A 27,191-nucleotide genomic window follows, 5' to 3' on the forward strand; every position below is an offset into this window, starting at 1 on the left:
AAGTGGTGAATGTGTCCTTTATTTTCTCCCTGAAGGGTGATGCCTGCTGGCTAAATAAACCTAGTGTTGAGGGGAAACTCAGTAGGGTGCAGTGGGGTTCTTCATGTGTGGATGCAGACATTGTTTGATGGCTTGGAAAGGGAACAAAGAGGGGTATCAACATTTATGTGGATGATCCCTCATTCACTCCATCTCTTTCTCCCTTCCTCTTCCCTTACTTTGTCCTCTCTCTCCCTCCATCACTTCCTCTCTCCTTCCCTCCTCTCTCTCCCTCCATCCCTTCCTCTCTCCTTCCCTCCTCTCTCCCTCCATCCCTTCCTCCCTCCTTCCCTCCTCTCTCCCTCCATCCCTTCCTCTCTCCTTCCCTCCTCTCTCCCTCATCCCTTCCTCTCTCTCCCTCCATCCCTTCCTCTCTCCTTCCCTCCTCTCTCTCCCTCCATCCCTTCCTCTCTCCTTCCCTCCTCTCTCCCTCCATCCCTTCCTCTCTCCTTCACTTCTCTCTCTACCTTCCTCCCTCTTTCCCTCCATCCCTTCCTCCCTCCTTCCCTCCTCTCTCCCTCCATCCCTTCCTCTCTCCTTCACTTCTCTCTATCTTCCTCCCTCCTTCCCTCCTCTTTCCCTCCATCCCTTCCTCCCTCCTTCCCTCCTCTCTCCCCCCATCCCTTCCTCCCTCCTCTCTCTCACCCTTCCTCCCTCCTACCCTCCTCTCTCTCCCTCCATCCCTTCCTCCCTCCTCTCTCTCACCCTTCCTCCCTCCTCTCTCTCCCTCCATCCCTTCCTCTCTCTCTCCCTCCACCCCTTCCTCCCTCCTCTCTCTCCCTCCTCTCTCTCTCCCTCCACCCCTTCCTCCCTCCTACCCTCCTCTGTCTTACAGCTGGAGGCAGAAGCAGTGCCAGAGGTATCAGAGAAATATGAGATTACCTCAGTCCCGACCTTCCTCTTCTTTAAGGTGAGTCTTATTACCTCAGTCCCGACCTTCCTCTTCTTTAAGGTGAGTCTTATTACCTCAGTCCCGATCCTTCCTCTTCTTTAAGGCGAGTCTTTTTACCTCAGTCCCGACCTTCCTCTTCTTTAAGGTGAGTCTTATTACCTCAGTCCCGACCTTCCTCTTCTTTAAGGTGAGTCTTATTACCTCAGTCCCGACCTTCCTCTTCTTTAAGGCGAGTCTTATTACCTCAGTCCCGACCTTCCTCTTCTTTAAGGCGAGTCTTATTACCTCAGTCCCAACCTTCCACTTCTTTAAGGCGAGTCTTATTACCTCAGTCCCGACCTTCCTCTTCTTTAAGGCGAGTCTTATTACCTCAGTCCCGACCTTCCTCTTCTTTAAGGCGAGTCTTATTACCTCAGTCCCGACCTTCCACTTCTTTAAGGTGAGTCTTATTACCTCAGTCCCGACCTTCCTCTTCTTTAAGGTGAGTCTTATTACCTCAGTCCCGACCTTCCTCTTCTTTAAGGCGAGTCTTATTACCTCAGTCCAGACCTTCCACTTCTTTAAGGCGAGTCTTATTACCTCAGTCCCGACCTTCCTCTTCTTTAAGGCGAGTCTTATTACCTCAGTCCCGACCTTCCTCTTCTTTAAGGTGAGTCTTATTACCTCAGTCCCGACCTTCCTCTTCTTTAAGGCGAGTCTTATTACCTCAGTCCCGACCTTCCTCTTCTTTAAGGTGAGTCTTATTACCTCAGTCCCGACCTTCCTCTTCTTTAAGGTGAGTCAAGTAGTGTAAAAAACTAAGTTCCACTACTAGGCCAAAAGTATTCTTTGATTCGGCTATTTCAGCCACACCCGTTGCTGACAGGTGTATAAAATCAAGCACACAGCCATGCAATCTCCATAGACAAACATTGGCAGTAGAATGGCCATACTGAAGAGCTCAGTGACTTTCAATGTGGCACCGTCATAGGATGTCACCTTTCCAACAAGTCAGTTGGTCACATTTCTGCCCTGCTAGAGCCGCCCCGGTCAACTGTAAGTGCTGTTATTGAGATATAGAAACGTCTAGGAGCAACAACGGCTCAGCCGTGAAGTGGTAGGCCACACAAGCTCACAGAACGGGACCGTCGAGTGCTGTAACGCGTAAAAATGGTCTGTCCTCAGTTGAAACACTCACTACAGAGTTTAATACTGCTTCTGGAGGCAATGTCAGCACAATATCTGTTCGTCGGGAGCTTCATGAAATGGGTTTCCGTGGTTGAGCAGCCGCACACAAGCCTAAGATCACCATGCGCAACGCCAAGCGTCGGCTGGAGTGATGTAAAGCTCGCCGCCATTGGACTCTGGAGCAGTGGAAACGTGTTCTCTGGAGGGATGAATCACGCTTCACCATCTGGCAGTCTGACAGACAAATCTGGGTTTGGCGGATGCCCGGAGAACGCTACCTGCCCCAATGCATAGTGCCAACTGTAAAGTCTGGTGGAGGAGGAATTAATGGTCTGTTTTTCATAGTTTGGGCCAGTCCAAGTGAAGGGAAATCTTAACCATACAGCATACAATAACATTCTAGATGATTCTGTGCTTCAACTTTATGGCAACAGTTTGGGGAAGGCCCCTTTCCTGGTTCAGCATGATAACAATGCCCCCGTGCACAAAGCGAGGTCCATACAGAAATGGTTTGTCGAGATCGGTGTGGAAGAACTTGACTGGCCTGCACAGAGCCCTGACCTCAACCCCATCAAACACCTTTGGGATGAATTGGAACACCGACTGCAAGCCAGGCCTAATCACCCAACATCAGTGCCCGACCTCACTGATACTCTTGTGGCTGAATGGAAGCACGTCCCCGCAGTAATGTTCCAACATCTAGTGGAAAGCCTTCCCAGAAGAGTGGAGGCTGTTATAGCAGCAATGTTCCAACATCTAGTGGAAAGCCTTCCCAGAAGAGTGGAGGGGGTTCCAGCAGCAAAGAGGGGGGGACCAACTCCATATTATGGCCATGAACATACCTTTGGTCATGTATTTTGTGTGTATAACCTCAGCAAAAAAAGAAACGTCCCTTTTTCAGGATCCTGTCTTTCAAAGATAATTAGTCAAAATCCAAATAACTTCACAGATCTTCATTGTAAAGGGTTTGAACACTTTCCCATGCTTGTTCAATGAACCATAAACAATTAATGAACATGCACCTGTGGGATGGTCGTTTAGACACGAACAGCTTACAGACGGTAGGCAATTAAGGTCACAGTTATGAAAACTTAGGACACTAAAGAGGCCTTTCTACTGACTCTGAAAGATGCCCAAGGTCCCTGCGTGAATGTGCCTTAGGCATGCTGCAAGGAGGCATGAGGACTGCAGATGTGGCCAGGGCAATAAATTGCAATGTCCGTACTGTGAGAAGCTTAAGACAGCGCTACAGAGAGACAGGACGGACAGCTGATCGTCCTCGCAGTGGCAGACCACGTGTAACAACACCTGCACAGAATCGGTACATCCGAACATCACACCTGCGGGACAGGTACAGAATGGCAACAACAACTGCCCGAGTTACACCAGGAACACACCATCCCTCCATCAGTGCTCAGACTGTCCTCAATAGGCTGACAGAGGATGGACTGAGGGCTTGTAGGCCTGTTGTAAGGCAGGTCCTCACCAAACCCACCCTCGTTGGACCAGACGTGACTGGCAAAAAGCGCTCTTCACTGACGAGTCGCGGTTTTGTCTCACCAGGGGTGATGGTTGGATTCGCGTTTATCGTCGAAGGAATGAGCATTACACCGAGGCCTGTACTCTGGAGCGAGATCGATTTGGAGGTGGAGGGTCCGTCATGGTCTGGGGCGGTGTGTCACAGCATCATCGGACTGAGCTTGTTGTCATTGCAGGCAATCTCAACGCTATGCGTTACAGGGAAGACATCCTCCTCCCTCATGTGGTACCCTTCCTGCGGGCTCATCCTGACATGACCCTCCAGCATGACAATGCCACCAGCCATACTGCTCGTTCTGTGTGTGATTTCCTGCAAGACAGGAATGTCAGTGTTCTGCCATGGCCAGCGAAGAGCCCAGATCTGAATCCCATTGAGTACGTCTGGGACCTGTTGGATCGGAGGGTGAGGGCTAGGGCCATTCCCCCCCAGAAATGTACGGGAACTTGCAGGTGCCTTGGTGGAAGAGTGGGGTAACATCTCACTGCAAGAACTGGCAAATCTGGTGCAGTCCATGAGGAGGAGATTCACTGGAGTACTTAATGCAGCTGGTGGCCACCAGATACTGACTGTTACTTTTGATTTTGACCCCCCTATGTTCAGGGACACAGTATTCAATTTCTGTTAGTCACATGTCTGTGGAACTTGTTCAGTTTATGTCTGTTGCTGAATCTTGTTATGTTCATACAAATATTTACACTTTAAGTTTGCTGAAAATAATATGGAGTCATGTAGTAACCAAAAAAATGGTAAACAAATCTACAAATATTTGAGATTATTCAAAGTAGCCTCCCTTTGCCTTGATGACAGCTTTGCGCACTCTTGGCATTCTCTCAACCAGCTTCACGTGGAAGGCTTTTCCAACAGTCTTGAAGGAGTTCCCACATATTCTGATCACTTGTTTTACTGAAGTTGCGAGACATTGCAAGCCAAGAAATTGTGAGCAACATTATTCCGTTGCGAGCTACAACTTTTGATTGCTGATAGAGAACCGTGCACTAGGCCTGTCTGCCCTCTCGCTCTGCCCTCTCGCTCCGTCCCTCACTAGCTCGCTATGAAAGATGCCAGTGTTTTTTGTGTTCTTTTGTGTTCTCCATTCCAAAAATGCTGGATCTTAGGAGTCGATTCCTGGCGGAATTGAATCTTGACACCCCCTGAAATAGGAGTCGACATGCAAGGAGTCAAGGAATCAACTTATTTTGGGGTCGACTCTTCACCGCCACGTTGTTAACAGTTGGACTAATAGCAGAGAAAGACCAGCAGGTCTGTATGACAATACATTGAGAAGGTGAATTATTTTGTACCTTTATTTAACTAGGCGGGTGAAAATAAGAACAAATTCTTATTTTCAATGACGGCCTAGGAACAGTGGGTTAACTGCCTGTTCAGGGGCAGAACGACAGATTTGTACCTTGTCAGCTCGGGGATTTGAATTTCAACCTTCCGGTTACTAGTCCAACGCTCTAACCACTAGGCTACCCTGCCGCCCCAGGGTAGAAGGAAATGAGAAGGAAATGCAGACTTTGTGAGGTGGAATTGAGGTTCAGTAATAGTAGAGCAGGTAGAATGTTTCACCGTCTGAACGGGACTCACCGTGAGACCCAGGTCTGAAAGGGACTCACCGTGAGACCCAAACCGCTGCTGGCAGCACAGCTGCATTTTTTTGTACAGTATGGTAAGTAACATGCTGCCCTTGGGATGCCTCTATCAGCCTCCAAGGCTGCTGGTAAGTGCCTGTCTGTTAGGAGAGGTAACACACACTGGGTATCAGTATCATTAGGAGAATAAAAGTTTATAGCTTCTCCACAGTTAGTACCATAACCTAGTTTATATAGCTTCTCCACAGTTAGTACCATAACCTAGTTTATAGCTTCTCCACAGTTAGTACCATAATAACCTAGTTTATAGCTTCTCCACAGTTAGTACCATAATAACCTAGTTTATATAGCTTCTCCACAGTTAGTACTATAATAACCTAGTTTATAGCTTCTCCACAGTTAGTACCATAATAACCTAGTTTATATAGCTTCTCCACAGTTAGTACTATAATAACCTAGTTTATAGCTTCTCCACAGTTAGTACCATCAGGCCTTCTGTAAGGCCTTCACTGATGATTTAACATGCCAAACATTCAACTGGGAGAGGACTCCTGTCCTTGAATCTCTTTCTCTCTCTCTCGCTCTCTTTTTCTCGACCTCTCTCCCTTTCTTGGATCTCTCTCTCCCTTTCTTGGATCTCTCTCTCTCTTTCTTGGATCTCTCTCTCCCTTTCTTGGATCCCTCTCTCTCTTTCTCTTTTTGTCGGCCTCTCTCCCTGTCTTGGATCTCTCTCTCTCTTTCTCTTTTTGTCGGCCTCTCTCCCTGTCTTGGATCTCTCTCTCTCTTTCTCTCTCTTTTTGTCGGCCTCTCTCCCTGTCTTGGATCTCTCTCTCTCTTTCTCTTTTGTCGGCCTCTCTCCCTGTCTTGGATCTCTCTCTCCCTGTCTTGGATCTCTCTCTCCCTGTCTTGGATCTCTCTCTCCCTTTCTTGGATCTCTCTCTCTCTTTCTCTTTTTGTCGGCCTCTCTCCCTTTCTTGGATCTCTCTCTCCCTGTCTTGGATCTCTCTCTCCCTGTCTTGGATCTCTCTCCCTGTCTTGGATCTCTCTCTCAACCTGTCTTGGATCTCTCTCCCTGTCTTGGATCTCTCTCTCAACCTGTCTTGGATCTCTCTCTCAACCTGTCTTGGATCTCTCTCTCAACCTGTCTTGGATCTCTCTCTCTCCCTGTCTTGGATCTCTCTCTCAACCTGTCTTGGATCTCTCTCTCCCTGTCTTGGATCTCTCTCTCCCTGTCTTGGATCTCTCTCTCCCTGTCTTGGATCTCTCTCTTCCTGTCTTGGATCTCTCTCTCTCTTTCTCTTTTGTCGGCCTCTCTCCCTTTCTTGGATCTCTCTCTCCCTGTCTTGGATCTCTCTCTCCCTGTCTTGGATCTCTCTCTTTTTGTCGGCCTCTCTCCCTTTCTTGGATCTCTCTCTCCCTGTCTTGGATCTCTCTCTCCCTTTCTTGGATCTCTCTCTCCCTTTCTTGGATCTCTCTTTCTCTTTTTGTCGGCCTCTCTCCCTTTCTTGGATCTCTCTCTCCCTGTCTTGGATCTCTCTCTCCCTGTCTTGGATCTCTCTCTCCCTGTCTTGGATCTCTCTCTCCCTGTCTTGGATCTCTCTCTCCCTGTCTTGGATCTCTCTCTCCCTTTCTTGGATCTCTCTCTCTCTTTCTCTTTTTGTCGGCCTCTCTCCCTTTCTTGGATCTCTCTCTCCCTGTCTTGGATCTCTCTCTCCCTGTCTTGGATCTCTCTCTCCCTGTCTTGGATCTCTCTCTCCCTGTCTTGGATCTCTCTCTCCCTTTCTTGGATCTCTCTCTCTCTTTCTCTTTTTGTCGGCCTCTCTCCCTTTCTTGGATCTCTCTCTCCCTTTCTTGGATCTCTCTCTCCCTGTCTTGGATCTCTCTCTCTCCCTGTCTTGGATCTCTCTCTCTCCCTGTCTTGGATCTCTCTCTCTCCCTGTCTTGGATCTCTCTCTCCCTGTCTTGGATCTCTTTCTCCCTGTCTTGGATCTCTTTCTCCCTGTCTTGGATCTCTCTCTCTCCCTGTCTTGGATCTCTCTCTCTCCCTGTCTTGGATCTCTCTCTCTCCCTGTCTTGGATCTCTCTCTCTCTCCCTGTCTTGGATCTCTCTCTCTCTCCCTGTCTTGGATCTCTCTCTCTCTCCCTGTCTTGGATCTCTCTCTCTCTCCCTGTCTTGGATCTCTCTCTCTCTCCCTGTCTTGGATCTCTCTCTCTCTCCCTGTCTTGGATCTCTCTCTCTCTCCCTGTCTTGGATCTCTCTCTCTCTCCCTGTCTTGGATCTCTCTCTCTCTCCCTGTCTTGGATCTCTCTCTCTCTCCCTGTCTTGGATCTCTCTCTCTCTCCCTGTCTTGGATCTCTCTCTCTCTCCTGTCTTGGATCTCTCTCTCTCTCCCTGTCTTGGATCTCTCTCTCTCTCTCTCTCTCCCTGTCTTGGATCTCTCTTTCTCTCTCTCTCTCTCTCTCCCTGTCTTGGATCTCTCTCTCTCTCCCTGTCTTGGATCTCTCGCTCTCTCCCTGTCTTGGATCTCTCGCTCTCTCCCTGTCTTGGATCTCTCTCAACCCTCCCTGTCTTGGATCTCTCTCAACCCTCCCTGTCTTGGATCTCTCTCAACCCTCCCTGTCTTGGATCTCTCAACCCTCCCTGTCTTGGATCTCTCTCAACCCTCCCTGTCTTGGATCTCTCTCAACCCTCCCTGTCTTGGATCTCTCTCAACCCTCCCTGTCTTGGATCTCTCTCTCTCCCTGTCTTGGATCTCTCTCTCTCCCTGTCTTGGATCTCTCTCTCCCTGTCTTGGATCTCTCTCTCTCTCCCTGTCTTGGATCTCTCGCTCTCTCCCTGTCTTGGATCTCTCGCTCTCTCCCTGTCTTGCATCTCTCTCTCTCCCTGTCTTGCATCTCTCTCTCTCCCTGTCTTGGATCTCTCTCTCTCTCCCTGTCTTGGATCTCTCTCTCTCTCCCTGTCTTGGATCTCTCTCTCTCTCCCTGTCTTGGATCTCTCGCTCTCTCCCTGTCTTGGATCTCTCGCTCTCTCCCTGTCTTGGATCTCTCGCTCTCTCCCTGTCTTGCATCTCTCTCTCTCCCTGTCTTGCATCTCTCTCTCTCCCTGTCTTGCATCTCTCTCTCTCCCTGTCTTGGATCTCTCTCTCTCTCCCTGTCTTGGATCTCTCTCTCTCTCCCTGTCTTGGATCTCTCTCTCTCTCCCTGTCTTGGATCTCTCTCTCTCTCCCTGTCTTGGATCTCTCTCTCTCTCTCCCTGTCTTGGATCTCTCTCTCTCTCCCTGTCTTGGATCTCTCTCTCAACCCCCTGTCTTGGATCTCTCTCTCTCAACCCTCCCTGTCTTGGATCTCTCTCTCTCTCCCTGTCTTGGATCTCTCTCAACCCTCCCTGTCTTGGATCTCTCAACCCTCCCTGTCTGGATCTCTCTCTCTCTCCCTGTCTTGGATCTCTCTCTCTCTCCCTGTCTTGGATCTCTCTCAACCCTCCCTGTCTTGGATCTCTCTCAACCCTCCCTGTCTTGGATCTCTCTCAACCCTCCCTGTCTTGGATCTCTCTCAACCCTCCCTGTCTTGGATCTCTCTCAACCCTCCCTGTCTTGGATCTCTCTCTCTCTCCCTGTCTTGGATCTCTCTCTCTCTCCCTGTCTTGGATCTCTCTCTCTCTCCCTGTCTTGGATCTCTCTCTCTCTCCCTGTCTTGGATCTCTCTCTCTCTCCCTGTCTTGGATCTCTCTCTCTCTCCCTGTCTTGGATCTCTCTCTCTCTCCCTGTCTTGGATCTCTCTCTCTCTCCCTGTCTTGGATCTCTCTCAACCCTCCCTGTCTTGGATCTCTCTCTCTCTCTCTCCCTGTCTTGGATCTCTCTCTCTCTCCCTGTCTTGGATCTCTCTCTCTCCCCCTGTCTTGGATCTCTCTCTCTCCCCCTGTCTTGGATCTCTCTCTCTCCCCCTGTCTTGGATCTCTCTCTCTCCCCCTGTCTTGGATCTCTCTCTCCCTCCCTGTCTTGGATCTCTCTCTCTCTCCCTGTCTTGGATCTCTCTCAACCCTCCTGTAGAATAATACAAACATGCAAAGAAAAAGAAAAAGCATCAGGTTAAAATATGAATGTTATTTTCCTTTCTCCCCCATCCTCTGGTGGGTCTCAGGGTGGCCAGAAGATTGACAGGCTGGACGGAGCTCATGCCCCAGAGCTGACCAATAAGGTCCAGAGGCTGTCTGTCAGCTCGGGGGGGCTGGGCGGGCCAGGGGCGGAGCCCCCTAAAGAGGACCTTAATGAGCGTCTGAAGAGACTGATCAACGCAGCACCCTGCATGCTCTTCATGAAGGGCTCCCCCCAGGAACCCCGCTGCGGTAAAGAGAGAGAGAATGTGGGGGTGTGGTCTTCATGAACAGGCTCCCGCTGTGGAAAACACAGGGGCCAGGCCTGGTAATTAGAGAGAGACAGGGGATTGGTGGTGGTGGTGGTGGAGGAGAGGCAGGCCTGGTGGTGGAGGAGGCAGGCCTGGTGGTGGTGGTGGAGGAGGAGAGGCAGGCCTGGTGGTGGTGGAGGAGGAGGAGAGGCAGGCCTGGTGGTGGTGGTGGAGGAGGAGAGGCAGGCCTGGTGGTGGTGGTGGAGGAGGAGAGGCAGGCCTGGTGGTGGTGGTGGAGGAGGAGAGGCAGGCCTGGTGGTGGTGGTGGAGGAGGAGAGGCAGGCCTGGTGGTGGTGGTGGTGGTGGAGGAGGAGAGGCAGGCCTGGTGGTGGTGGAGGAGGAGGAGAGGCAGGCCTGGTGGTGGAGGAGGAGGACAGGCAGGCCTGGTGGTGGTGGTGGAGGAGGAGGAGAGGCAGGCCTGGTGGTGGAGGAGGAGGAGAGGCAGGCCTGGTGGTGGTGGAGGAGGAGAGGCAGGCCTGGTGGTGGTGGTGGTGGAGGAGGAGAGGCAGGCCTGGTGGAGGAGGAGGAGAGGCAGGCCGGTGGTGGTGGTGGAGGAGGAGGAGAGGTAGGCCTGGTGCTGGTGGTGGTGGAGGAGGAGAGGCAGGCCTGGTGGTGGTGGAGGAGAGGCAGGCCTGGTGGTGGTGGTCGTGGAGGAGGAGAGGCAGGCCTGGTGGTGGTGGAGGAGAGGCAGGCCTGGTGGTGGTGGAGGAGAGGCAGGCCTGGTGGTGGTGGAGGAGAGGCAGGCCTGGTGGTGGAGGAGGACATTAAACTGTAAGGGGTTGAGGTTCCCAACCACACCACTGATTATCAGTATCAGTATTAGTATCAGTATTAGTATCAGTATTAGTATCAGTATCAGTATTAGTATCAGTATCAGTATCAGTATTAGTATCAGTATTAGTATCAGTATTAGTATCAGTATCAGTATTAGTATCAGTATTAGTATCAGTATTAGGTTCAAGGCAGTTTTAGTTTAAAATCTAAACCCATAAGAGTTATTTTTCATCTCATCCTGAAATGTATCTCTAAATATTGTTCATCTTTATAAAGAAGCCCGGTTGTAGTGTTTGTGACCTGTAGTTTAATCTAATCCCCACCAAGCCACGTGAGGCTGTGACTACGACCTCGCTGGTTCTTTAAAGAAGCCCTCTAAACCTGAATGTAAAGGTTACACACTCATACACCATGTAAAACACATGCTCCTAACACATTACATGCTCTTTGTGTGTGTGTGTGTGTGTGTGTGTCTGTGTGTGTGTCTGTCTGAGTGTGTGTGTGTGTCTGTCTGAGTGTGTCTGTCTGAGTGTGTGTCTGTGTGTGTGTGTGTGTGTGTCTGTCTGAGTGTGTGTGTGTCTGTCTGAGTGTGTGTGTGTCTGTCTGAGTGTGTGTGTGTCTGTGTGTGTGTGTGTCTGTGTGTGTGTGTGTGTGTGTGTGTGTGTGTGTGTGTGTGTGTGTGTGTGTCTGTCTTGAGTGTGTGTGTGTCTGTCTGAGTGTGTGTGTGTGTGTCTGTCTGAGTGAGTGAGTGAGTGTGTGTGTGTGTGTCTCTGAGTGTGTGTGTGTGTGCATAATAACTTTCCTTGAAATAAGAAATCAGCTTTTTTATGTTCCTTTTTCCTGGAGCTGTATGGTCTGTCTGCGGTGCGCGACCCCCCCCTGACCCTTTAGGAGAAGGAGAGAGGGGCAGCAACCCCTCGCCAATCAATCGTGCGTGTCTGGGTCTAGGATAGAGAGCCTCTAGCCAGAGAAAGCAGCTGGGTCTGGTGTAGTAGAAACAAGTTAATATAGTGGCATGTAGCTGAATAACCATTAGTTAGGGGCCTCTAGCTGTTTTATAATGAATTCCCCCATGAATGAATGAAGTATCAGAATGAGAGTTTCACTGCAGGCTCTACATGCAGGCAACATATCACCCCTCCCCTCCTCTACTCCTGTTCCCTCTTTCTGTTCCCTTCTCTTTTTCTCTGCCTTTCTCGCTTTCTTTCTTGATCGCTCGCTCGCTCACTCTCCTCTCCCTCTCGTTCTCCTCTCTCTCCCTCTCGTTCTCCTCTCCCTCTCTTTCTTCTCTCCCTCTCGTTCTCCTCTCTCTCCCTCTCGTTCTCCTCTCCCTCTCTTTCTTCTCTCCCTCTCGTTCTCCTCTCTCTCCCTCTCTTTCTCCTCTCTCCCTCTTTCTCCTCTCTCCCTCTCTTTCTCCTCTCTCCCTCTCTCCCTCTCTTTCTCCTCTCTCCCTCTTTCTCCCTCTCTTTCTCCTCTCTCCCTCTTTCTCCTCTCCCTCTTTCTCCTCTCTTTCTCCTCTTTCTCTCTCTTTCTCCTCTTTCTCCTCTCTCCCTCTTTCGCCTCTCCTCTTTCTCCTCTCTTTCTCCTCTTTCTCTCTCTTTCTCCTCTTTCTCCTCTCTCCCTCTTTCTCCTCTCTCTCTCTTTCTCCTCTCTCTCTCTTTCTCCTCTCTCTCTCTTTCTCCTCTCTCTCTCTTTCTCCTCTCTCTCTCCTCTCTTTCTCCTCTTTCTCCTCTCTTTCTCCTCTCTCTCCCTCTTTCTCCTCTCTCCCTCTCTCTCCCTCTTTCTCCTCTCTTTCTCCTTTCTCCTCTCTTTCTCCCCTCTCCCTCTTTCTCCTCTCTCCCTCTTTCTCCTCTCTCTCCCTCTTTCTCCTCTCTTTCTCCTCTCATTCTCCTCTTTCTCCTCTCTTTCTCCTCTCTCTCCCTCTTTCTCCTCTCTCCCTCTCTCTCCCTCTTTCTCCTCTCTTTCTCCTTTCTCCTCTCTTTCTCCTCTCTCCCTCCTTCTCCTCTCTCCCTCTTTCTCCTCTCTCCCTCTTTCTCCTCTCTTTCTCCTCTCTTTCTCCTCTTTCTCCTCTCTTTCTCCTCTCTCTCTCTTTCTCTTCTCTTTCTCCTCTCTCCCTCTTTCTCCTCTCTCTCCTCTCTTTCTCCTCTCTTTCTCCTCTCTCTCTCTTTCTCTCTCTTTCTCCTCTCTCCCTCTTTCTCCTCTCTCTCTCTTTCTCCTCTCTCCCTCTTTCTCCTCTCTCTCCTCTCTTTCTCCTCTCTCTCCGTCTTTCTCCTCTCTTTCTCCTCTCTCCCTCTTTCTCCTCTCTTTCTCCTCTTTCTCCTCTCTTTCTCCTCTTTCTCCTCTCTTTCTCCTCTCTCTCCTCTTTCTCCTCTCTCTCCCTCTTTCTCCTCTCTCTCCCTCTTTCTCCTCTCTCCCTCTCTCTCCCTCTTTCTCCTTTCTCCTCTCTTTCTCCTCTCTCCCTCTTTCTCCTCTCTCCCTCTTTCTCCTCTCTCTCCCTCTTTCTCCTCTCTTTCTCCTCTTTCTCCTCTCTTTCTCCTCTCTCTCTCTTTCTCCTCTCTTTCTCCTCTCTCCCTCTTTCTCCCCTCTCTCCTCTCTTTCTCCTCTCTTTCTCCTCTCTCTCTTTCTCCTCTCTTTCTCCTCTCTCTCTCTTTCTCCTCTCTCTCTCTTTCTCCTCTCTCCCTCTTTCTCCTCTCTCTCTCTTTCTCCTCTCTCTCTCTTTCTCCTCTCTCTTCCCTCTTTCTCCTCTCTCTCCCTCTTTCTCCTCTCTCTCCCTCTTTCTCTTTCTCCTCTCTTTCTCCTCTGTCTCCTCTCTCCCTCTTTCTCCTCTCTCCCTCTTTCTCCCTCTTTCTCCTCTCTCATTCTTTCTCCTCTTTCTCCCTCTTTCTCCTCTCATTCTTTCTCCTCTATCCCTCTTTCTCCTCTCTCTCCTCTCTCTCCCTCTTTCTCCTCTTTCTCCCTCTTTCTCCTCTCTCCCTCTTTCTCCCTCTTTCTCCTCTCTCCTCTCTTTCTCCTCTCTTTCTCCTCTCTTTCTCCTCTCTTTCTCCTCTCTCCCTCTTTCTCCTCTCTCTCCTCTCTTTCTCCTCTCTCTCCTCTTTTCTCCTCTCTCTCCCTCTTTCTCCTCTCTCCCTCTTTCTCCTCTCTTTCTCCTCTCTCCTCTTTCTCCTCTCTCCCTCTTTCTCCTATCTCTCCCTCTTTCTCCTCTCTCCCTCTTTCTCCTCTCTCCCTCTTTCTCCTCTCTCCCTCTTTCTCCCTCTTTCTCCTCTCTCATTCTTTCTCCTCTTTCTCCCTCTTTCTCCTCTCATTCTTTTTCTCCTCTCATTCTTTCTCCTCTCTCCCTCTTTCTCCTCTATCCCTCTTTCTCCCTCTTTCTCCTCTCTCTCCCTCTTTCTCCTCTCTCTCCCTCTTTCTCCTCTTTCTCCCTCTTTCTCCTCTCTCATTCTTTCTCCTCTTTCTCCCTCTTTCTCCTCTCATTCTTTCTCCCTCTTTCTCCTCTCTCCCTCTTTCTCCTCTATCCCTCTTTCTCCCTCTTTCTCCTCTCTCACTCTCTTTCTCTTTCTCCCTCTTTCTCCTCTCTCATTCTTTCTCTCTCTCATTCTCTCCCTCCATCCTCGTTTCCATCTGTCTATTCCCTTCTGTCACAGTCTCTTCTCAAACACTGACTCACACTCATGTATCAAGGACAACACACATACCTGCCTCATATTTAAACAGTGGTCCTGTCCATGCCAATGTGGACCCATGTCAGTAGTAAGATACAGGGCCTTTGGAAAGTATTTAGACCCCTTGACTTTTCCCACATGTTGTTATGTTACATTACAGCCTTATTCTAAAATTGACAATTTTTTTGTCTCATTTCCTCATTAATCTACACACAATACCCCACAATGACATCACAATACCCCACAATGACATCACAATACCCCACAATGACAAAGCAAAAACAGGTTTAGAAATGTTTGCAAATGTATTAAAACATAGAAAAACGGATCATATTTACAGAGAGGAGAGGAAGGGGGAGGAGAGGAGAGGAGAGGAGAGGAGAGGAAGGGGGAGGAGAGGAGAGGAGAGGAGAGGAAGGGGGAGGAGAGGAGAGGAGAGGAGAGGAGAGGAGAGGAGAGGAGAGGAGAGGAGAGGAAGGGGGAGGAGAGGAGAGGAGAGGAGAGGAGAGGAAGGGGGAGGAGAGGAGAGGAGAGGAGAGGAGAGGAGAGGAAGGGGGAGGAAAGTGGAGGAGAGGAGAGGAGAGGAAGGGGGAGGAAAGTGTAGGAGAGGAGAGGAGAGGAGAGGAAGGGGGAGGAGAGGAGAGGAGAGGAGAGGAAGGGGGAGGAAAGTGGAGGAGAGGAGAGGAGAGGAGAGGAAGGGGGAGGAAAGTGTAGGAGAGGAGAGGAGAGGAAGGGGGAGGAAAGTGGAGGAGAGGAAGGGGGAGGAAAGTGGAGGAGAGGAGAGGAGAGGAAGGGGAGGAAAGTGGAGGAGAGGAGAGGAGAGGAAGGAGAGGAGAGGAAGGGGGAGGAAAGTGGAGGAGAGGAGAGGAAGGGGGAGGAAAGTGGAGGAGAGGAGAGGAAGGGAGAGGAGAGGAGAGGAGAGGAAGGGGGAGGGGGAGGAAAGTGGAGGAGAGGAGAGGAAGGGAGAGGAAAGTGGAGGAGAGGGGAGGAAAGTGGAGGAGAGGAAGGGGGAGGAAAGTGGAGGAGAGGAGAGGAGAGGAGAGGAAGGGGGAGGAAAGTGTAGGAGAGGAGAGGAGAGGAAGGGGGAGGAGAGGAGAGGAGAGGAGAGGAAGGGAGAGGAAAGTGGAGGAGAGGAGAGGAGAGGAAGGGGGAGGAGAGGAGAGGAGAGGAAGGGGGAGGAAAGTGGAGGAGAGGAGAGGAGAGGAAGGAGAGGAGAGGAAGGGGGAGGAAAGTAGAGGAGAGGAGAGGAAGGGGGAGGAAAGTGGAGGAGAGGAGAGGAAGGGGGAGGAAAGTGGAGGAGAGGAGAGGAGAGGAAGGGGGAGGGGGAGGAAAGTGGAGGAGAGGAGAGGAAGGGAGAGGAAAGTGGAGGAGAGGAGAGGAAAGTGGAGGAGAGGAAGGGGGAGGAAAGTGGAGGAGAGGGGAGGAAAGTGTAGGAGAGGAGGGGAGAGGAAGGGGGAGGAAAGTGTAGGAGAGGAGAGGAGAGGAGAGGAAGGGGGAGGAAAGTGGAGGAGAGGAGAGGAGAGGAAGGGGGAGGAAAGTGGAGGAGAGGAGAGGAGAGGAAGGGGAGGAAAGTGGAGGAGAGGAAGGGGGAGGAAAGTGGAGGAGAGGAGAGGAAGGGGGAGTCACTAAGTATTCAGACCCTTTACTCAGTACTTTGTTGAAGCACTTTTGGCAGCAATTACAGCATCAAGTCTTCTTGGGTATGACGCAACAAGCTTGGCACGCCTGTATTTGGGGAGTTTCTCACATTCTTCTCTGCAGATCCTCTCAAGCTCTGTCAGGTTGGATGGGGAGCATCGCTGCACAGCTAATCTCAGGTCTTTCCAGAGATGTTCAATCGGGTTCAAGTCCAGGCTCTGGCTGGGCCACTCAAGGACAATCAGAGACTTGTCCCGAAGCCACTCCTGCGTTGTCTTGGCTGTGTGCTTAGGGTCATTGTTCTGTTGGAAGGTGAACCTTCACCCCAGTCTGAGGTCCTGAGTGCTCTGGAGCAGGTTTTTATGAAGGATCTCTCTGTACTTTGCTCCGTTCATCTTTCCCTTGATCCTGACTAGTCTCCCAGTTCCTGCCGCTGAAAAACATCCCCACAGCATTATGTTGCCACCACCATGCTTCACCGTAGGGATGGTGGCAGGTTTCCTCCAGATGTGATGCTTGGCTTTCAGGCCAAATAGTTCAATCTTGGTTTCTTCACACCAGAGATTCTTGTTTCTCATGGTCTGAGAGTCTTTAGGTGCCTTTTGGCAAACTAAATTTATTTATATTGCCCTTCGTACATCAGCTGATATCTCAATGTGCTGTACAGAAACCCAGCCTAAAACCCCAAACAGCAAGCAATGCAGGTGTAGAAGCACGGTGGCTAGGAAAAACTCCCATGAAAGGCCAAAACCTAGGAAGAAACCTAGAGAGGAACCAGGCTATGTGGGGTGGCCAGTCCTCTTCTGGCTGTGCCGGGTAGAGATTATAACAGAACATGGCCAAGATGTTCAAAAGTTCATAAATGACCAGCATGGTCGAATAATAATAAGGCAGAACAGTTGAAACTGGAGCAGCAGCACGGCCAGGTGGACTGGGGACAGCAAGGAGTCATCATGTCAGGTAGTCCTGAGGCAAGGTCCTAGGGCACAGATCCTCCGAGAGAAAGAAAGAGAGAGAGAATTAGAGAACGCACACTTAAATTCACACAGGACACCGAATAGGACAGGAGAAGTACTCCAGATATAACAAACTGACCGTAGCCCCCCGACACATGAACTACTGCAGCATAAATACTGGAGGCTGAGACAAATACTTGTTCTCCCCACTGTATGTATCTATATACACACTTTGTATTACTTAAAATGAATGTGATGATACCAGGCTAGAGTTTGGGACCATCTTTATTTTAGCTTTTATCTTCATGTCTTGTTCATGTGTTTCCAAATGGCCCTTTTTATATGAGGGTAACAAACATGCTGCTGACCAAACTCATCTGCAATTATGTCCTGACTTAATATCCTGACTCTGTTCCTGATAACATGCAATAACATTGAACTAACAACCTGATTTAATATCCTGACTCTGTTCCTGTTAACATACAATAACATTGAACTAACAACCTGATTTAATATCCTGACTCTGTTCCTGTTAACATACAATAACATTGAACTAACAACCTGATTTAATATCCTGACTCTGTTCCTGTTAACATACAATAACATTTGTCATTATGAGGTATTGTGATGTCATTATGAGGTATTGTGATGTCATTATGAGGTATTGTGATGTCATTATGGGGTATTAACATACCATAACATTGAACTAACATCTCGTTGATTTATCCTCAGTCGTCAGATTGTAGTTCTATTGAAGGACCATGCCATCCAGTATAACAGCCGTGACTTATACTAGGTTTACAAACACACTGTGTTCTCCCCATCACCCAGGTTTCAGTCGTCAGATTGTAGTTCTATTGAAGGACCATGCTATCCAGTATAACAGCCGTGACTTATACTAGGTTTACAAACACACTGTGTTCTCCCCATCACCCAGGTTTCAGTCGTCAGATTGTAGTTCTATTGAAGGACCATGCTATCCAGTATAACAGCCGTGACTTATACTAGGTTTACAAACACACTGTGTTCTCCCCATCACCCAGGTTTCAGTCGTCAGATAGTGGCGCTTTTCAAGGACCATGCTATCCAGTATAACAGCCGTGTCTTATACTAGGTTTACAAACACACTGTGTTCTCCTCATCACCCAGGTTTCAGTCGTCAGATAGTGGCGCTTTTCAAGGACCATGCTATCCAGTTCAGCAGTTTTGACATCCTGTCAGACGAGGAAGTGAGAGGGGGGCTGAAGACCTTCTCCAACTGGCCCACCTACCCTCAGGTTTACGTTAACGGAGAACTCGTAGGGGGACTGGACATTGTCAAGGTGAGTCATGTTAAACACACATTTTTCTTTTCCAGAGAACTGAGGCGAGCGAGCGAAAAACAAAACAAACATGGACAACAACAACAAAAATGATAAATGTAACCCTTGTAAAAAAAACAAAACTAAATAACCTTGATATAACACCTAGAGACCTCACCAAGAGATTTGAGCGAGTGACCGAGACCAGGGTTTGAGTCCTGGTCAGGATACCCTTCTAATGAACTACATTGGTTTAGCACTATTGACAGCATGGGGCGGCAGGGTAACCTAGTGGTTAGAGCGTTGGACTAGTAACCGGAAGGTTGCAAGTTCAAATCCCAGAGCTGACAAGGTACAAATCTGTCGTTCTGCCCCTGAACAAGGCACTGTTCCTAGACCAGTTAACCCACTGTTCCTAGACCAGTTAACCCACTGTTCCTAGACCAGTTAACCCACTGTTCCTAGACCAGTTAACCCACTGTTCCTAGACCAGTTAACCCCACTGTTCCTAGACCAGTTAACCCACTGTTCCTAGACCAGTTAACCCACTGTTCCTAGACCAGTTAACCCACTGTTCCTAGACCAGTTAACCCCACTGTTCCTAGACCAGTTAACCCACTGTTCCTAGACCAGTTAACCCACTGTTCCTAGACCAGTTAACCCACTGTTCCTAGACCAGTTAACCCCACTGTTCCTAGACCAGTTAACCCACTGTTCCTAGACCAGTTAAACCCACTGTACAAATCTGTCGTTCTACCCCTGAACAAGGCACTGTTCCTAGACCAGTTAACCCACTGTTCCTAGACCAGTTAACCCACTGTTCCTAGACCAGTTAACCCACTGTTCCTAGACCAGTTAACCCACTGTTCCTAGACCAGTTAACCCACTGTTCCTAGACCAGTTAACCCACTGTTCCTAGACCAGTTAACCCACTGTTCCTAGACCAGTTAACCCACTGTTCCTAGACCAGTTAACCCACTGTTCCTAGACCAGTTAACCCACTGTTCCTAGACCAGTTAACCCACTGTTCCTAGACCAGTTAACCCACTGTTCCTAGACCAGTTAACCCACTGTTCCTAGACCAGTTAACCCACTGTTCCTAGACCAGTTAACCCACTGTTCCTAGACCAGTTAACCCACTGTTCCTAGACCAGTTAACCCACTGTTCCTAGACCAGTTAACCCCACTGTTCCTAGACCAGTTAACCCACTGTTCCTAGACCAGTTAACCCACTGTTCCTAGACCAGTTAACCCACTGTTCCTAGACCAGTTAACCCACTGTTCCTAGACCAGTTAACCCACTGTTCCTAGACCAGTTAACCCACTGTTCCTAGACCAGTTAACCCACTGTTCCTAGACCAGTTAACCCCACTGTTCCTAGACCAGTTAACCCACTGTTCCTAGACCAGTTAACCCACTGTTCCTAGACCAGTTAACCCACTGTTCCTAGACCAGTTAACCCACTGTTCCTAGACCAGTTAACCCACTGTTCCTAGACCAGTTAACCCACTGTTCCTAGACCAGTTAACCCACTAACCTGTTCCTAGACCAGTTAACCCACTGTTCCTAGACCAGTTAACCCACTGTTCCTAGACCAGTTAACCCACTGTTCCTAGACCAGTTAACCCACTGTTCCTAGACCAGTTAACCCACTGTTCCTAGACCAGTTAACCCCACTGTTCCTAGACCAGTTAACCCCACTGTTCCTAGACCAGTTAACCCACTGTTCCTAGACCAGTTAACCCACTGTTCCGAGACCAGTTAACCCACTGTTCCGAGACCAGTTAACACACTGTTCCTAGACCAGTTAACACCACTGTTCCTAGACCAGTTAACCCACTGTTCCTAGACCAGTTAACCCACTGTTCCTAGACCAGTTAACCCACTGTTCCTAGACCAGTTAACCCACTGTTCCTAGACCAGTTAACCCCACTGTTCCTAGACCAGTTAACCCACTGTTCCTAGACCAGTTAACCCCACTGTTCCTAGACCAGTTAACCCACTGTTCCTAGACCAGTTAACCCACTGTTCCTAGACCAGTTAACCCCACTGTTCCTAGACCAGTTAACCCCACTGTTCCTAGACCAGTTAACCCCACTGTTCCTAGACCAGTTAACCCACTGTTCCTAGACCAGTTAACCCACTGTTCCGAGACCAGTTAACCCACTGTTCCGAGACCAGTTAACCCACTGTTCCTAGACCAGTTAACCCACTGTTCCTAGACCAGTTAACCCACTGTTCCTAGACCAGTTAACCCACTGTTCCTAGACCAGTTAAAAATGTCCCAGCCCAGTTCGAGGGCATTGTTCTGTCATTCATCATAATGGGTGTTCTATGTATAGCATTCTATTAAAGTCATCAGGGACTGAATAGAAGCTGAAACAGATCAACACAGTTGACAGGGGTCTTTACTGTGTTGATCTGCTTCAGCTTCTATTCAGTTTGAATTCTACATTTAACACAATCTAGCATGCACAATCTATTTAGACAGCTGACGCGAGCACAAATCACATCATAATTGTCTTCAGGAAATGTACTTCTCGAGTCATATTTTTCTTCCATTTTTAGATGTGTTCACTGCAGGCTTGACTAGCAGCGATTAAGTTGCAGAGTCTCATTTAAATACCCAGATCAACCTGAGGTATCTACCAAACAAGTTTTACAGCAACATAATCCGAAAGGGAGGCTACTAAAATTATTTTTCTGTTACTGTTCGACTCACAAAATATAATTTAAATTCCCAGGATTTGATTCACCGCGATCAACTACCGAATCCCAACTACTACAACGGCAAAGTGAATCATTCCATTTGTAATAAATAAAAAATCTATTTAAAAAATTGGGGGGGACTGAGCAGTTCTGGACTGGTTCCGACCAATATTTCTATGTAGATGTTCCATAAAAAAATCTGCAATTTCCAGCTACAGTTGTCATTTATAACATTAACAATGTCTACACTGTATTTCGGATCAATTTGATTTATTTTAATGGACAAAAATGTGCTTTTCTTTAAAAAAACAAGGACATTTCTAAGTGACCACAAACTTTTGAATGGTAGTGTGATTCAGACTGTAGGTGTGTGTGTTAGTGTGATTCAGACTGTAGGTGTGTGTGTTAGTGTGATTCAGACTGTAGGTGTGTGTGTTAGTGTGATTCAGACTGTAGGTGTGTGTGTTAGTGTGATTCAGACTGTAGGTGTATGTGTTAGTGTGATTCAGACTGTAGGTGTGTGTGTTAGTGTGATTCAGACTGTAGGTGTGTGTGTTAGTGTGATTCAGACTGTAGGTGTGTGTGTGTGCTAGTGTGATTCAGACTGTAGGTGTGTGTGTTTTAGTGTGATTCAGACTGTAGGTGTGTGTTTTTGTGTGATTCAGACTGTAGGTGTGTGTGTGTGCTAGTGTGATTCAGACTGTAGGTGTGTGTGTGTGTGCTAGTGTGATTCAGACTGTAGGTGTGTGTGTGTGCTAGTGTGATTCAGACTGTAGGTGTGTGTGTGTGTGCTAGTGTGATTCAGACTGTAGGTGTGTGTGTGTGCTAGTGTGATTCAGACTGTAGGTGTGTGTGTTTTAGTGTGATTCAGACTGTAGGTGTGTGTTTTTGTGTGATTCAGACTGTAGGTGTGTGTGTTAGTGTGATTCAGACTGTAGGTGTGTGTGTTAGTGTGATTCAGACTGTAGGTGTGTGTGTTAGTGTGATTCAGACTGTAGGTGTGTGTGTTAGTGTGATTCAGACTGTAGGTGTGTGTGTTAGTGTGATTCAGACTGTAGGTGTGTGTTAGTGTGATTCAGACTGTAGGTGTGTGTTTTTGTGTGATTCAGACTGTAGGTGTGTGTGTTAGTGTGATTCAGACTGTAGGTAGGTGTGTGTGTGTGCTAGTGTGATTCAGACTGTAGGTGTGTGTGTGTGCTAGTGTGATTCAGACTGTAGGTGTGTGTGTTTTAGTGTGATTCAGACTGTAGGTGTGTGTTTTTGTGTGATTCAGACTGTAGGTGTGTGTGTGTGCTAGTGTGATTCAGACTGTAGGTGTGTGTGTGTGTGCTAGTGTGATTCAGACTGTAGGTGTGTGTGTGTGTGCTAGTGTGATTCAGACTGTAGGTGTGTGTGTGTGCTAGTGTGATTCAGACTGTAGGTGTGTGTGTGTGCTAGTGTGATTCAGACTGTAGGTGTGTGTTAGTGTGATTCAGACTGTAGGTGTGTGTGTTTTAGTGTGATTCAGACTGTAGGTGTGTGTTTTTGTGTGATTCAGACTGTAGGTGTGTGTGTTAGTGTGATTCAGACTGTAGGTGTGTGTGTTAGTGTGATTCAGACTGTAGGTGTGTGTGTTAGTGTGATTCAGACTGTAGGTGTGTGTGTTAGTGTGATTCAGACTGTAGGTGTGTGTGTTAGTGTGATTCAGACTGTAGGTGTGTGTTTTTGTGTGATTCAGACTGTAGGTGTGTGTGTTAGTGTGATTCAGACTGTAGGTGTGTGTGTTAGTGTGATTCAGACTGTAGGTGTGTGTTTTTGTGTGATTCAGACTGTAGGTGTGTGTGTGTGCTAGTGTGATTCAGACTGTAGGTGTGTGTGTTAGTGTGATTCAGACTGTAGGTGTGTGTTAGTGTGTAGGTACAGTAGAACAAAGGGCCTCTGCAGTGACCCAGTGACCCATCTCAGTGTTGATACCTGTTGTAGGAACTAGCGGAATCTGGAGAGCTGGAGAACACCTGTCCCAAGGCTGTCACACTGGAGCACAGGTATAACACACCTTTATACACACACACACACACACACACACACACACACACACACACACACACACACACACACACACACACAGGTAAAACACACCTTTATATACACACACACACACACACACACACACAGGTAAAACACACCTTTATACACACACACTCTCTCTCTCACTCACTCACTCACTCACTCACTCACTCACTCACTCACTCACTCACTCACTCACTCACTCTCTCTCACACACACACGTGGAAGATGGCACATTGTATTGTGTGACTTATGGACTGTCCTTATAACCTCCAGGTTGAAGTCGACCATCAACAGGAGTCCAGTCATGCTGTTCATGAAGGGCAATAAAGAGGTACGTAGGTGTCACTATATAATAGGACAATAGAGAGGTACGTAGGTGTCACTATATAACAGGGCAATAGAGAGGTACGTAGGTGTCACTATATAACAGGACAATGAAGAGGTACGTAGGTGTCACTATATAACAGGACAATAGAGAGGTGTCACTATATAACAGGACAATAAAGAGGTGTCACTATATAACAGGACAATAAAGAGGTATGTAGGTGTCACTATATAACAGGACAATAAAGAGGTACGTAGGTGTCACTATATAACAGGACAATAAAGAGGTACGTAGGTGTCACTATATAACAGGACAATAGAGAGGTACGTAGGTGTCACTATATAACAGGACAATAAAGAGGTACGTAGGTGTCACTATATAACAGGACAATAAAGAGGTGTCACTATATAACAGGACAATAGAGAGGTGTCACTATATAACAGGACAATAAAGAGGTGTCACTATATAACAGGACAATAGAGAGGTGTCACTATATAACAGGACAATAAAGAGGTGTCACTATATAACAGGACAATAGAGAGGTGTCACTATATAACAGGACAATGAAGAGGTACGTAGGTGTCACTATATAACAGGACATTAAAGAGGTACGTAGGTGTCACTATATAACAGGACAATAGAGGTACGTAGGTGTCACTATATAACAGGACAATAGAGGTACGTAGGTGTCACTATATAACAGGACAATGAAGAGGTGTCACTATATAACAGGACATTAAAGAGGTACGTAGGTGTCACTATATAACAGGACAATAAAGGTACGTAGGTGTCACTATATAACAGGACAATAGAGAGGTACGTAGGTGTCACTATATAACAGGACAATAAAGAGGTGTCACTATATAACAGGGCAATGGAGAGGTGTCACTATATAACAGGACAATAAAGAGGTGTCACTATATAACAGGACAATAGAGAGGTGTCACTATATAACAGGACAATAGAGAGGTGTCACTATATAACAGGGCAATATAGGTACGTAGGTGTCACTATATAACAGGACATTAAAGAGGTACGTAGGTGTCACTATATAACAGGACAATAGAGGTATGTAGGTGTCACTATATAACAGGACAATAGAGGTAGGTAGGTGTCACTATATAACAGGAAAATGAAGAGGTGTCACTATATAACAGGACATTAAAGAGGTACGTAGGTGTCACTATATAACAGGACAATAAAGAGGTACGTAGGTGTCACTATATAACAGGACAATAAAGAGGTACGTAGGTGTCACTATATAACAGGACAATAAAGAGGTACGTAGGTGTCACTATATAACAGGACAATAGAGAGGTACGTAGGTGTCACTATATAACAGGACAATAAAGAGGTACGTAGGTGTCACTATATAACAGGACAATAAAGAGGTGTCACTATATAACAGGACAATAGAGAGGTGTCACTATATAACAGGACAATAAAGAGGTGTCACTATATAACAGGACAATAGAGAGGTGTCACTATATAACAGGACAATAAAGAGGTGTCACTATATAACAGGACAATAGAGAGGTGTCACTATATAACAGGACAATGAAGAGGTACGTAGGTGTCACTATATAACAGGACATTAAAGAGGTACGTAGGTGTCACTATATAACAGGACAATAGAGAGGTACGTAGGTGTCACTGTATGTTCTAATATAATCCAGTACATTACTTCAAGAGGTACCAGTTGGCCTATATAATACTATTCTAATATAACTCCAGTACATTACTTCAAGAGGTACCAGTTGGCCCATATACTACTATATACTACTATTCTAATATAATATATAGTATATAATATAGTACAGTTGGCCCATATAATTGGTATTGCATACATGTCAACAGAATTGAGGCTAATCTGAAATCAATAATGTTCTGCACCTCACAGAGCAGTGGGATTCCCCCCCCCCCTCTCTCACACACACACACACACACACACACACACACACACAGACACTAATGGTTCAGGAGTACCCCCCCCAGACACACACACACACACACACACACACACACACACACACACACACACACACACACACACACACACTAATGGTTCAGGAGTACCCCCCCCAATAAGCATTTCTCAACGGCTGGCCATGCCTTCCGCCTGGCTACTTCAACCTCGGCCAACAGCTCCGCCCCCCCCGCAGCTCCTCGCCCAAGCCTCTCCAGGTTCTCCTTTACCCAAATCCAGATAGCAGATGTTCTGAAAGAGCTGCAAAACCTGGACCCGTACAAATCAGCTGGGCTTGACAATCTGGACCCTCTATTTCTGAAACTATCTGCCACCATTGTCGCAACCCCTATTACCAGCCTGTTCAACCTCTCTTTCATCTCGTCTGAGATCCCCAAGGATTGGAAAGCTGCCGCAGTCATCCCCCTCTTCAAAGGGGGAGACACCCTGGACCCAAACTGTTACAGACCTATATCCATCCTGCCCTGCCTATCTAAGGTCTTCGAAAGCCAAGTCAACAAACAGGTCACTGACCATCTCGAATCCCACCGTACCTTCTCCGCTGTGCAATCTGGTTTCCGAGCCGGTCACGGGTGCACCTCAGCCACACTCAAGGTACTAAACGACATCATAACCGCCATCGATAAAAGACAGTACTGTGCAGCCGTCTTCATCGACCTTGCCAAGGCTTTCGACTCTGTCAATCACCATATTCTTATCGGCAGACTCAGTAGCCTCGGTTTTTCGGATGACTGCCTTGCCTGGTTCACCAATTACTTTGCAGACAGAGTTCAGTGTGTCAAATCGGAGGGCATGCTGTCCGGTCCTCTGGCAGTCTCTATGGGGGTGCCACAGGGTTCAATTCTCGGGCCGACTCTTTTCTCTGTGTATATCAATGATGTTGCTCTTGCTGCGGGCGATTCCCTGATCCACCTCTACGCAGACGACACCATTCTATATACTTTCGGCCCGTCTTTGGACACTGTGCTATCTAACCTCCAAACAAGCTTCAATGCCATACAACACTCCTTCCGTGGCCTCCAACTGCTCTTAAACGCTAGTAAAACCAAATGCATGCTTTTCAACCGGTCGCTGCCTGCACCTGCATGCCCGACTAGCATCACCACCCTGGATGGTTCCGACCTAGAATATGTGGACGTCTATAAGTACCTAGGTGTCTGGCTAGACTGCAAACTCTCCTTCCAGACTCATATCAAACATCTCCAATCGAAAATCAAATCAAGAGTCGGCTTTCTATTCCGCAACAAAGCCTCCTTCACTCAAGCCGCCAAGCTTACCCTAGTAAAACTGACTATCCTACCGATCCTCGACTTCGGCGATGTCATCTACAAAATGGCTTCCAACACTCTACTCAGCAAACTGGATGCAGTCTATCACAGTGCCATCCGTTTTGTCACTAAAGCACCTTATACCACCCACCACTGCGACTTGTATGCTCTAGTCGGCTGGCCCTCGCTACATATTCGTCGCCAGACCCACTGGCTACAGGTCATCTACAAGTCTATGCTAGGTAAAGCTCCGCCTTATCTCAGCTCACTGGTCACGATGGCAACACCCATCCGTAGCACGCGCTCCAGCAGGTGTATCTCACTGATCATCCCTAAAGCCAACACCTCATTTGGCCGCCTTTCGTTCCAGTACTCTGCTGCCTGTGACTGGAACGAATTGCAAAAATCGCTGAAGTTGGAGACTTTTATCTCCCTCACCAACTTCAAACATCAGCTATCTGAGCAGCTAACCGATCGCTGCAGCTGTACATAGTCTATTGGTAAATAGCCCACCCTTTTCACCTACCTCATCCCCATACTGTTTTTATTTATTTACTTTTCTGCTCTTCTGCACACCAATATCTCTACCTGTACATGACCATCTGATCTTTTATCACTCCAGTGTTAATCTGCAAAATTGTAATTATTTGCCTACCTCCTCATGCCTTTTGCACACATTGTATATAGACCCCCCCTTTGTTTTCTACTGTGTTATTGACTTGTTAATTGTTTACTCCATGTGTAACTCTTTGTTGTATGCTCACACTGCTACGCTTTATCTTGGCCAGGTCGCAGTTGCAAATGAGAACTTGTTCTCAACTAGCCTACCTGGTTAAATAAAGGTGTTCTCAACTAGCCTACCTGGTTAAATAAAGGTGTTCTCAACTA

The 27,191-nt window shown here is 47.9% G+C and overlaps 1 protein-coding gene across 3 annotated transcripts in view; it reads left to right on the forward strand.

Moving 5' to 3' along the window:
- Window positions 1–27,191, forward strand: part of glrx3 (glutaredoxin 3) — a 42,176-nt gene that overhangs the window by 10,924 nt on the left and 4,061 nt on the right. For 2 of the 3 annotated variants that reach the window (XM_031820749.1, XM_031820747.1), the window contains exons 3-7: window positions 875–949; window positions 9,374–9,578; window positions 17,814–17,986; window positions 22,637–22,698; window positions 22,997–23,054. In XM_031820749.1, the coding sequence (XP_031676609.1) occupies window positions 875–949; window positions 9,374–9,578; window positions 17,814–17,986; window positions 22,637–22,698; window positions 22,997–23,054 (573 nt within the window). Of the gene's footprint in view, window positions 1–874; window positions 950–1,654; window positions 1,707–9,373; window positions 9,579–17,813; window positions 17,987–22,636; window positions 22,699–22,996; window positions 23,055–27,191 lie in introns of those variants that run through there. The other variant, XM_031820748.1, reaches the window with a different exon arrangement.

This window comes from Oncorhynchus kisutch, unplaced genomic scaffold (assembly GCF_002021735.2).
Source record: "Oncorhynchus kisutch isolate 150728-3 unplaced genomic scaffold, Okis_V2 scaffold3643, whole genome shotgun sequence".
In the NCBI taxonomy this organism is placed as follows: domain Eukaryota; kingdom Metazoa; phylum Chordata; class Actinopteri; order Salmoniformes; family Salmonidae; genus Oncorhynchus; species Oncorhynchus kisutch.